Source organism: Acanthisitta chloris, unplaced genomic scaffold (genome assembly GCF_000695815.1).
Source record: "Acanthisitta chloris isolate BGI_N310 unplaced genomic scaffold, ASM69581v1 scaffold18826, whole genome shotgun sequence".
Lineage (NCBI taxonomy): Eukaryota > Metazoa > Chordata > Aves > Passeriformes > Acanthisittidae > Acanthisitta > Acanthisitta chloris.
In genome coordinates this window covers 13590-25162 of record NW_008676702.1, presented here as the reverse complement: position 1 = coordinate 25162, position 11573 = coordinate 13590, and the positions used below count along the sequence as shown (strand labels likewise).

Below are 11573 nucleotides of genomic sequence, written 5' to 3'. Positions count from 1 at the left end.
GCTAGAGACTGAATCATTGTAAAGGTCTGGGAGTGTTTTGTACTGGACAATGCAGGAAACACATCCTCTAATGCAAGGAAGGGTTAGTGGACCTTTGGTCCAAGATGTCCTACTCTTGCTGCACATAGCTTCTGAGCTGTGCCCTGTGCTCCCCCTTGGGCACCAAGCATCTCCTTTCAGTAGAGCTTGTTGGCCTCTCTCCTAGGTACGGACGCTGTTTGTCAGTGGCCTTCCTGTGGATATCAAGCCCAGAGAGCTCTACCTGCTTTTCCGACCATTTAAGGTAAGAAGGTCATCAAATCTGGGTTTTTGTGGGAAAGATCCAGTTTTGTGGACAACCTGGCAGCAAAGATCTGTCAGAAGGGATGTAAGGATGATGTGGGCAGGTGGCATCTGTGCAGACTTGGAGTACCTGAAGCCAGCACAGTATCCCATGGCTTGTGCCCCAGTGGGGAACCTCTCCATTGGAATCAGGTTGTCTCTAAGCAAAATGAAGGCTGCTTGGTCACTCCTGCTGCCCAATTGGAACAGCCTTTCCTTGAGGATGTGTCCTGATCCCCTAAATCCCCCATCTCCCTCTAATCACCGTGTAGGCTGTCTCTGGGGGGAAAGTGAGGTTCCCTTGCCCACCTCTAGCACAAGGTCTCTGTGCTCTCCAGGCAGGACATACAACTTAGTAGCTGGATGAAGAGCTAGAAAATGGTATTTCTTCCCAAAGGGCCAGGATGGAACAGCTAAGATACCTGCTCTGCCCTCAGTCTTCTCCATTGGTGGGAAAGAAGTGCTATTGTCCCTGCCCCTGCTGCAGACTTTGCCTTATGGAGAGCTTAGTGTGACAGGAGCTTCTGGAGCTGTCAGGCTGTGTCTTGGTTGTAGCTCAGCTCCTTCAGGAACCTGACACTGACTTGCTTTCTTTCCTCCTGCAGGGTTATGAAGGGTCACTGATCAAGCTGACTTCAAAGCAGGTACCTCCTCCTTCCAGACTGAGTATTTTTGACTTTTGCTAGAAACCCAGACATGCTGGGAGGGGAGAGGGGAACAGATCCTACTTCACTGTGTAAATCACTGTCTGGGATCAGCACTGTCAGCTGATTCTGCACTCTCCCAGTGTTCTGGTGGTCCCAAGCACGTGCTGAATGTCTCTGTCTTCTCTTGCTGTCCTGGGCACGACCTGAGGCTTCACCCTCAAAGCCTGTTCTGCCATCAGCCTTCCCCACTCCCATCCTGATCAAGGTAGTGGGTACCCTTGTGGGGGGCTGTCAATGTCCCCCCAGACACAGAGCAGGAATATTGGGCCAATGACCCAAGACCCTTCAAGCAGGCCTTGAAGTCCTTCTGTGGCTTTTGGATGCTGTCTTCTTCTTGCTGCCTGAGGCAAAGAGGATGGCAGGGTAGTCTGAGGAGCTGTGAGAGGCTTCCAAACTGAAACTGGTGTTCTCTCTTCTAGCCAGTTGGTTTTGTGACCTTTGACAGCCGGGCTGGTGCTGAAGCAGCAAAGAACGCCTTGAATGTGAGTACTCATTGTACCAGGGTGGGCTGGGGGTCACACACCCTGCTCTGGCTACACCCAGAGCTTATCCATAGCATGGGAAGGGGCAGGGTATCCCAACTGTGCCCCTTGAGTACAGAAATGAAATGGTCCTGCAAAATGCCACCGGGAAAGCAGGAGAGCTGTTTAAGGCTGACATCAGCCTGAGAAAATGGATGCAAGCTGTGTGTGTGTAGTTTCTGACCACTGGAAGACAGCTCCAGGGCCTCTGAGGGTGTGGGGAACTGCTGCCATTTGGGGAAGTCTTGAGGATTGTTAACATGGCAAGAACACCCAAAACAATCTCCATCCCATGTGGGCCTGCAGGAGCTGGTGGCATCTAGTCAGCAAGATGTTGTTCTGCTCTGCTGTAGACCTTGCCCTGGGCTTTGGGACTTGTGCTACTGTCTCTGTCTAGGCTGTCAGAAGATGTAGCAGCACCACAGATGGGAGCTCCAGTGTAGGTGGAGGGTTATTCCAACTCTAGCAGACAGATCTTTCCTGACTGGTGTTGGTAGCCATCCCTGGTATGCTGGTTGGTGAGCTGCACATGAGGAGAAGAACTGTCCCCTCATGTTGGAAGCAGTGGTCCTAGGCAAGCTAAACATAAAAATAAAAGCACATGGGAGCCTGAGAGTTGCAGTGAGGTGATAAAAATCTGGGCATGTGACTGCAGTGTGGTGGCCTTGGTTGGGCTTTGATCTATGAATAACCAGCCTGTGCTTGGACTTGGAAGCTTCACCTCTGAGAGACTCCTGTGCTTTTTCCTGTGCCAGGGCATCCGCTTTGACCCTGAGAACCCCCAGACCTTGCGGTTAGAGTTCGCTAAAGCCAACACAAAGATGGCCAAGAGCAAGCTGATGGCCACACCAAACCCCACCAACATCCACCCTGCCTTGGGCGCACACTTCATTGCACGGGACCCCTGTGAGTATGCTGAGAGGGGCTTGGAGGATGAGGCTGGTCCATCCTGGGAGGTGCCCAGCCCTGGGAATGCAGAAAGGAACCTGTATCCATGTGTGTTCTGGCTGAAATCTGCCTGGGACAGGGAGGTCAGCAGCATGTTGGGTTTACAGGAGAATAACAGGCATCTGCTAAGGCTTCTGGCCAACGTGGAACTGTTGGGAGAGCAGAGCAGGTTTTGGCAGCTCAAGTGATACTATTAGTCTTTTAAACCATGCCTAGGTGTGAAGCAGAAAGGATGGGTCCTGTGCCATCACCCTTGGTGCAGCCCCACTGAGGCTCCTTGGGTGACCTGTACCATGGTGTGAAGTGACCCATCTTCTGTCTTGCGCCCTGTGGCACCAGCTCTGTGCTGCTGGGGTGAACCAGCCTACCCAAAGCCTGTGTGGGGCTGTGATGATGGAGCAGGTTTAGGTTGGATATTAGGAAGAGATTTTTTTACAGAGAGAGTAGTCAGGCATTGGAATGTGCTGCCCAGGGAGGTGGTGGATTCACCATCCCTGGAGGTTTTCAAGACGAGACTGAATGTGGCATTTAGTGCCATGGTCTAGTAACAGGGGTAGGGTTGGACTTGATGATCTTGGAGGTCTCTTCCAACCATGTTGATTGTATGATTCCATGTTCTTGGTCTCCCTTGGCAAGGCTGGGAGGCTAGAGGAGCAGCTGGGCACACAGACTTTAAACTTCACCGAGATGGCAGTGCAAAGCTTTAGTCTGGCACTGGAGGCATGGAGCCTGTCCCTGAAGCAGGCTGTTTGGGCCAGCTGCTGAGATGCTGTCCTCTTGTCTCCTCAGATGACCTGACTGGAGCAGCTCTCATCCCAGCGTCCCCAGAGGCGTGGGCTCCCTACCCCCTGTACACCACGGAGCTCACCCCTGCCATCCCCCACGCTGCCTTCACGTACCCAGCAGCTGCAGCCGCGGCCGCTGCTCTTCACGCTCAGGTGAGTCGCTCCCCACCTCCTCTGCCAGGCACTGGGCTTTCCTCTCTCCCTGCCCTGGTGCTCATTCCCGTGGGTCTCTGCTTGGCCAGTTTGACCCTGGCCTCTGCACTTTGGCTCCTGGGCAGAGCCTCCTCTGGGCCAACTGCAGGGAAGGGGGTCTGTGGCCGAAAGCAGGCAGAGCTGGGTGGTGATTTCTGACTCTGCAGGTCCAGCCTGCTTCCCTGCGAGGGGCAGGCAGGTGGGAAGAAGTCAGGGTTTGATTTCTGGCTGGCTCTGTTGGTCCTCATGGCTGGAGGAGCATGGTGAGGGTCTGCTGGGAGGAAATGCTACCTGCCAGCGAGTAAAACAGCTACAAAATGTCCTCCCTGAAGTCACAGCAAAGGCAACAGGCTTAGTTTGGTGCTAAAGCCAAGGAGCTCAGCTGGGACCCCTTGGGCCAAGTGACTCAAACACTTCCAAAGCTGGAGGAGAGTGTCCTGCAGAAAAGTGACCAGACCCTTGCCCTATCAGGGAACTCTGATGGGACAGGGTGTTAGCCACCCTGGGTGCAGGCTAGAGAGGAAGGTCATTCCATGCATGAGCCTCTGGAAATGCTGGTGGTGGTGCAACCAGTTGCCTGGTGTCCAAAGGTTTGCTTGCTGGACAGCTGAGGATGTAGGGATGCCTGTACTGATCTGAAACTGGGCTGCTTTAATGTACTGAGACCAACACCCTTGCTGAGCATGGAGTCTCTGAAAATATGGAAAACCAGAACAGAGAAGCAGTGTCCTAATTCCAGGTTAAGGTGCTTGGCTTGGAGCACATGTCCAGGAGAAGCTGGAGCCCTTGTCCCTGCCCTGCTTAGTGTTACCAGCCAGCTGTGCTCTGCCTGCTTCCATCTCTGCTTCTCCAGTGGTGCCATCTGTGACTGGGACAGTGGGACTGAGCATTGGGGCTTAACCTCTGCTCTCTGCCCTGCCAAGCAGGGTGTTTGCCTCTGCTCCCCTTGCTTAAATGGAGAGGAAGTGTCCCCTTACCTTGTCATCCTGGCTGGTGGTTAGTTCTGTTGACCCTTTGGCATCCTCTTGCTTCCTGCAAGCTTTGTGATGGTAACTGCCCAGCTTCAACCCAAGCTTGCCTCCTAAATGCCATGTGGAGGAGATGAAAGCTCCTGGCCTCTGTCCTGCCCCTCTCACACCTGCAGACCTCTCCTGCTTTTGCCCTTTTACTGGTGAGCTGGTGTTGGGCTGGAGCTCCTGCAGGGTAGGCAAGAAGTACACGGGGTTCAGGGAAGAACCAGGCACTGGAATGTTCTTCCAAGGGCCTTCCTTCACTGGAAAGGTTGTGTTTGCTGGTGTTCTCCAAAAGTTATTGGTGGTACCCACAGCTGCAAGTGTGTTCTGCTCCTGGGTGGCCCAGGAGAGCAGGTGTCTTCTTGCCTCTTGTGTGTAGGGTGGTGGAGCCAAAGGCTGTTGCCATTTGAATTGTCTCTGGAAGGAAGACCAGGAAAAACAACCCCTCTGGCCTAGCTGAGGTGGTTGAGGGAGGTGAAATCATTACTGTAGTTCCTTCAAGGATAGTCATCAGTGTGGGGACTCTGAGTGTGAGGATTAGACACCAAGACTTTATGGTGCATGGTGGGGGAGAAAAACTCTGCCCTCCTGAAGTGGAGGATGTCAAGGAGGCCTTTATATCCTTTTCCCTCTGGGGTCTTAGTTCCTGCCCTCCAGGTGGCAAGCTGCTAGTTTCCAAAGAGGTCTTCTGGCCTGGACAGAAGGTCCTGAGGCTCCAAGAAGCTCCCTATGTAGGCACAGCTCCCTGCCCAAGGAGGCCCATGGGTGGTGATGGATCCCTAAGCCTTGGGGAGCCAGTGCAGCCCCTTCTGGCCCTGGCTTCACAGGCTGGGCAGTCACAGCCTCTTCAGACTGTGCTGTGCTGAGCTGCTGGTGACCTCTCAGGGGCATATTCTGGCACAGGATATGTTACCAATAAAGTTTAATGGGGTTAAACATTACTTGGGTTGGCAGCTCTGGGCTGCCCAGTCTCTGGACTGGAGCCCTCTCCCTCGCAGGGCTGAGGCAGGATGGAGTGAGTTGAAGAGATGACTTTTGCTCACAAACTGCGCTACAAGCTATGCCCTTGGGCCCAGTGTGCTGAGCCCTCTGCCCTCACTGGTACGGGCTGGCTCCACCCATGTGGTGGGCTCATGGGTCATTCTCCAGGACAGGTTGTTCTCCAGGGCAGCTGCAGTTCTTCCTCCCAAGACTGGTGTTGGCTGGAGGACGTTCCTGGGGGTGGCCAGAGCTGTAGCAGCTCCACATCAATCAGCCCTGAGGCAGGCACAACGTTGGAGGTTGTAGCTAAACTGAGAGCTTGTCACAAGAGATTTCACCCTGAAGGGCTTATCCTCCTGCAGCACTGAGTTCAGCAAGGGAGAGAGGAGGTGGCTGCCCTCAGCTTCCTGAAGAGCTGCCCAGAGGGCTGGCAGGAGGGACAAGGGGCAGGAGATGGCATGAGGCTGGCCTGGCCTCGGGAACCCTTGGTAAACTGCTCACAGGCAACCGATGGCTGCTGCTCCCGGTGGTGATGCTCCTGGCAAGGCACCAGCCTGCTGCAGCTGTGACTGGCCTGACTCTGCCCTGCTGGGGATTCCACTGACTTTAAGATTGTCCCATCTGCCTTCCCTCCCTCCCACCCTCTCTCAAACCCCTCCTTTGATGTCCCTAGTGAACTCCAGCCATGATGCCAGCGCAGGCTAGCCCCGAAGCTCAGAGCTGTCCCTGGAGATGGGACGCCCTAGTGATGCCTTATTGCAGCTAGTGGAGTGGCTGTACTACAGCTCCATTCCTAGAAGTGTTAAGCATGATGGCAGCCACGTCTGGAAAGACTGGTAAGGTAACCATCTCTCCTCCAAGGTGCACCATGGGATTTGCAAGCTTCTGCCCATCTCTGTAGCCCGTATCTCCTTGGCAACCCAGTGCATGGGCCTCACGCTACCCACCCACCAGAGCCTGGGGAATGAGATACCAGGCCTTCTTTCTAACCCACATCTCCAACTTGGCAGCACATGACATGGCGCACACAGCATGGCACCATCTTACATCGGCTCCTCCCAGCTGAGCCAGGCTTGGCCCAGCCCTGCCGGCGGGAGGGGAGCAGCCCGGTTGAGCCGGGGCAGAGACCACCCTGCCACTCGGCCTGAAACAAACCTGGTTTCTCCCCAGCCTCGACCCTTCGAGGGCAACCAGAAATACACCTTGACCTCACTCCTGGCACACGGTGGGGGAGGTGAGTGACGTGGTAGTGATAGCACACGACTAAATTTTAGTGGGCACCTTAGACAACAGCACTTGCCAGTCACTTTGTTCCAGAACCGCATACCGGGACAGACCCTGCCCTTAATCATGGGTCTAATCTCACCTCTTTCCTCTCCAGTTACTGGAAACGGAGCCAGTTCCTTCCTGGAGCTTGGCTTCTCTCTTGCAACCTGAAATCACAGGCAGGACACAGCTCATGTGAGCCGTAACGGAGAGAATCAGCAGCCTGGGAGAGAGCGGAGTGGCACAGGAGACTGGGAGCTTGGGAAGAGGGAAGGTGGCCTGGCCTGGGACAGGTTGGCAGGGGAATGGTTGATGTTTGACTGAAGGAAAGGCGTCCTGGCTCAGTTCTCCTTGCAGTGGTTCTGAGCAGACTTTTTTCCTCTCTCTGGAAGTGATATTGGGGAAAGAAGCCATCAATGATGGGAGCCCAGGTTTGCCTTTGCTCTTGGAAAACCCCGAGGTGCAAAGATGATCAGAGCTGACCTCCTGGAAAACGGGGAGAGCTTGACAAAGGCACAGAGACAATTATACAGCTTGTCTTGTTCTGCTTGGACCTGGTGGACAGGTTCATCTGTTGCCTGTGGGATGGATTTGGGCTGTGTTGTGTCTCTGAGATGGAACAGCTGGTTTGGGGTTGCCTCTAAGCCAGGCTCTGAGTGGGCAGCAGGAGACACTGGAGATATCCATGCTCCAAGCATCTCTTCTGCAAAGAGATGCTTTCAGCTGTGGCTTCAGGACTCTGCTCTGGGCAGGACTTGCCCTGGGAAGCAGGGACTGGATGCAGGATTGATTCAGAAGAGCATAAGTAAGGCTGGTGGTAGTGGCCACATGGTGCTTGCTGCAGACCAGGCTGATGTGTTTGGTACCAGAGCCCAGGAGACTCTGGTAAGTGCTTCGAAGGCAGGGAGGTCATGGCCTGAAAGCTTGGAGATATCAATATTTTTTGGAGAGGGTTGCCCAAAGTGCCCTCAGAGCATCCACATGGCTGCTGCCTTGTCTGGAGGCTTTGAGGAGATGGTGGAGTTGAGTCTCAAATGCTGGGGCCTGTCCAAGTGAGTGGTGGGTGGAAGGGGCAGTCCTGGATCATGTGGTTGTGAAGGACCCTGGGGCTTCCCAGCACTGGGTTGAGGCTGAGCCTGTTGATGGAAGCAGAAGTCAGTACTCCAGATCCCCCTTTCCCTAGCAGCTAAGCCCTGACAGTAAAAGCCACCCTTGCTCTGTGTTCCTCACCCAGTGCTGGATGTCTTCTTTCTCTCACAGTTTCCTCCTTGATAGTCATAGTATTTTGAGGGGTGTGAAGAGAAAACTGCCTTGGCAGGTGCCTAAAGAGCATGTCCTCTTGGCTAGCTGCTGCCTCCGATCTGCTGCTTCCAGTGCATTCTGCTGGCTGCAGAAGCATCTCCCCTAGTGAGTTCCTGCCTCATCCCATCAATCCCTTAATCTTTCTGTGGGCTGAAAGACCTGGCAGGTCATTCTCTCGCCCTGCCAGTATGTCAGAGCCTTGGATTCTACCCAGGATCGTTGTGTCTGCAGGAGCTCCTGCTGGGCTCCAGGCTGAGCCCCTCTGGATGCAGGGCTGGGCTGGTGGCCCATGGGTTGGGCTATGTGGGTTTGGTGTGTGAGCAGTGGAGGCTTACAAGAGAGAGGCAAGGAGAGGTTGTCCACCAGCAATAGAGGTTTATTAGTGCTGGAGCTACGCACAGTGTGCATTTTAAGAGAAAAGCAGGATTTCTGTTGGAACTGGAGGTGCTGAGGCTCTGCACATGGGCCAGAAGCTGGTTCAGACCCCTGAGGAGAGGATGGAGGGCCACCAGGCTGGGAGAGTGGAGTGGGGTGGGCTGTGCTGACTCATGTACAGCCGTGCTGAGCATGAGATGGAGGCAGCTCCCGGGGTTAAGCACTCGCAGCCTTTTGAACGAAGGGGGAGTTTCCTGTTGCTGCTGGGCAGGAGGAAACTGCTTCCAGCTGTCGAGGGGAGGGGTGCTGGAGTGGGAGATACTGGCCAGGGAGGAGGATCCCTGGCTGCTGGGGAGATGTGGCTCTGCTGAGCAAGCACCTCCTGGTGACAGGGTTTGGTGGGGAGCAAGTAACCCCCCGTCCTTGCTCTGGCAACTGCTGTGGTGGCCCTGTAAGTTGTCCGTGATGCTGCTGCCCACTCCAAGCCTTCCTGGGTGGAGTCTGTGGAAGGGGATAACAGTGTCCAGTGCAGTGTGGTGGCCTGGCTGGGCAGCAAGGATCTCTCTTACAGGCTAATGGAGAAGTGAAGATACTTTGTGTGTGGCACTTTGGCACTGGCAAAGGGCCTATCTGGGGATGATGGTCTTGGTAATATCCAAGCTCTTGTTTCCCTCTGCCCCAGGCTGGGCTGACTGGGATGCACCTGGCTCCTGTGTCATGGGACAAAGCATGGGGCCAACTGGGAGCTGATTTAGTAGCACCCACTTGCCTTGTGAAGGTGTCTGGCTAGTATCTAGTGGATTATGGAGCTATAGGATGGTTTGTGTTGAAAGGGACCTTAAAACCCATCTCATTCCACCTCCTGCCATGGGTTGGGTCACTTTCCACTAGAACAGGTTTCTCCAAGCCCAGTCCAACCTGGCCTTGTTCAGAGCTGATGAGTCTCCTGCAAGGGCACAGCCTTTGCAGGCTGATAGGGCTTCTCCCTGGGGGAGCCATCAGAAGGAGAGGGGCTCGAGGTCCCTGAGCTCATGCTTGGGGCTGTGCAGTTCCTGGCATTGCAGTCCTCATGCTTGTGGAGGGAGGACTTGGCCACCACAGGCAGCAGTGTTGAGGTCATGGCAGTTTGCTGCATATCTCTGCATGTCCTTGGGAGAGGAGCATCTACCCAGGCTTGCTCAGGCAAGGGGACAGCCATGCCAGGATGGTCTGGCAAGGGGAACAGTTCACATGGGGCTCCAGGGGATTTGCTGCCACTTATCTCCCCATCTTAGAGCCAAGTCCATTGTTCTGCTGGTACTCAGAGCCCTGAACATACCAAGGCTTGTGCTCCCCTCCCAGCAGTTGGGGAGGGAGGATGATGGGATGGCTGCTGTGCTCCAGCTCCCTTTGCAACCAGCAGCAGGTCTGAGCTCCACTCACTTCTCCTGCTGCTGGATCCATGCTCATCTGAGTGGAGTGGGCTTGTCTCCCACTGCTCTCAGGCACGAAGCTGCTGACCCAGCCCAGCCCAAGGTACTGGCCTCACTGCCCAAATGGGATGCTGTGCTGCTGGATGTTGCCAGGTTCTCCTGATAATGTGGTTTGCCTGGAACCTTTTGTGGTGCTTGAGTCGTGGCTTAGGAAACTCTGTGGGTCTCGCTGTGGTGGATGAGCCAGTTCTTACCCCACATGTCATGTAGAGTTTGTCTGGTTTTAATGTATGGTCTTAGCTGCCTCCTTTGGCTGGCTGAGGGTGGAGCAGCCACCCACTTGGGCTGCTGCATGCCCAAAGTGCCCTGGCTGAGCCTGAATGGGAGCAAAGATGCAAAAATGAGGTGTTGTGGGGAACAGTCCCTCCTTGTGTATACTTCTGCAGTGGTAAACTTCATGGATAGCTTGGTGGTGAGGAGCTTCCCTAGCATGAAGGGTGGTGGTGTGTGCAGTAGTGGGTGAGGGCCAGACATGGCTGTGAATTTGGGGACAGCTTTCTGGTTATGCCAATAGGCAGAGAGTGCTTGGGGTGTTGAGGCAAGCCCTGAGATGTGGTGCTGGCTTCCTTCTTTCGGACATGTGGGATCGTGCTGTGCTCCTTCAAGGGCCAGTGTGGGGCTAGCACTCTGGGAAGTGCCAGCACGGTGCAGCCTCAGGGTGGGATGCTACTCAAGTAGTATTTGGGGCTCACCCTGGAGCCTCCTTTCCCTTGCTGGAGGCATCTTTACTCTGTGGACTTGTATATGGCCTGAAGGAGCTGAAGGTTTGTGCTCTGGTTGAGAAAACCCTGGATCATGGACCTCTGCCGTGGCTTTCTTTTCCAGATGCGCTGGTATCCTCCCTCTGAAGCTACCCAGCAAGGATGGAAGTCTCGTCAGTTTTGTTAGTTCGTTAGTAAGTAACTAATTATTCTTGGAGCCAGGTCCTTGTCCTGCTTTTCCCTGGGCTTCCTGGGCTCTTGTGGGGAGGAGGGCTGGGAGCTGGGGCTTATCCCACCCGGGATGCCATTGGCTTTCAGGGATGGGTGATGGGATCGGAGGGACCCCCGAGCCCTGGGGTGGGGAGGGAGCTGTGGGTGCTGCTCAGGGTGCTCACTGCCACTCCTCTCCTGCAGCGTCTCTCCTCGGCTTGTGTTCCTCCTCCCTGCCTCTCCGTGGAGGGATGTGCCAGGGACGATCGCTCGACTCCTCATGCTTTGGTTTGCGGCCAGCGGACGAGGCGCCCGGTCCCGCTGCGCTGCCCCTGGGGCTGCCAGCATCCCCCTGCCCCGGACTGTGAAGCTGCCGTGGCCCCTGTTGTGGGCTATGTGCTGCCTCCATCCCTCTCTCCCTCCCTCCATCCTTCCATTCCTCCCTCCATCCCCAGGACATCCTCCCTGGCTGAGCTTCGCGTCCGGCTGTGCCGAAACCCAGCCGAGGGGGTCTTGATCCTGGGCTTCCCCGGGCTCACCCTGTCCTGGGGGCAGCTCAGCTGAAGGAATCGAAAGGCAAAATGGGTTTTGCATGTTTTCTGGCATGAATTAAAACACTTAACTTGTGTCTGTGTGAGTGTAAGTTTGTTTGTTCTAGCGTTTGTGTAACCGTTAGCAACAGGTCTTGGCCCAACGGATTGATCCATCAAGGTTTTCATCTTGCTTCGGTGAAGACTTGGCTTTGAGAAATACTAACTGTCCTTGTCTCACTCCTTCTC

General features: G+C 54.9%; 1 protein-coding gene across 1 annotated transcript; it reads left to right on the top strand.

The window, feature by feature from the left end:
* Positions 1–205: 205 nt before the first annotated feature.
* RBPMS2 (RNA binding protein with multiple splicing 2) lies at positions 206–10771 on the top strand (the record flags this gene model as incomplete). Its single annotated transcript, XM_009076236.1, has 6 exons — positions 206–283; positions 927–965; positions 1448–1510; positions 2305–2455; positions 3287–3435; positions 10709–10771. Coding segments are annotated over 6 exons (543 nt in total), but the record flags the coding sequence as incomplete, so codon positions are not given.
* Positions 10772–11573: the final 802 nt, after the last annotated feature.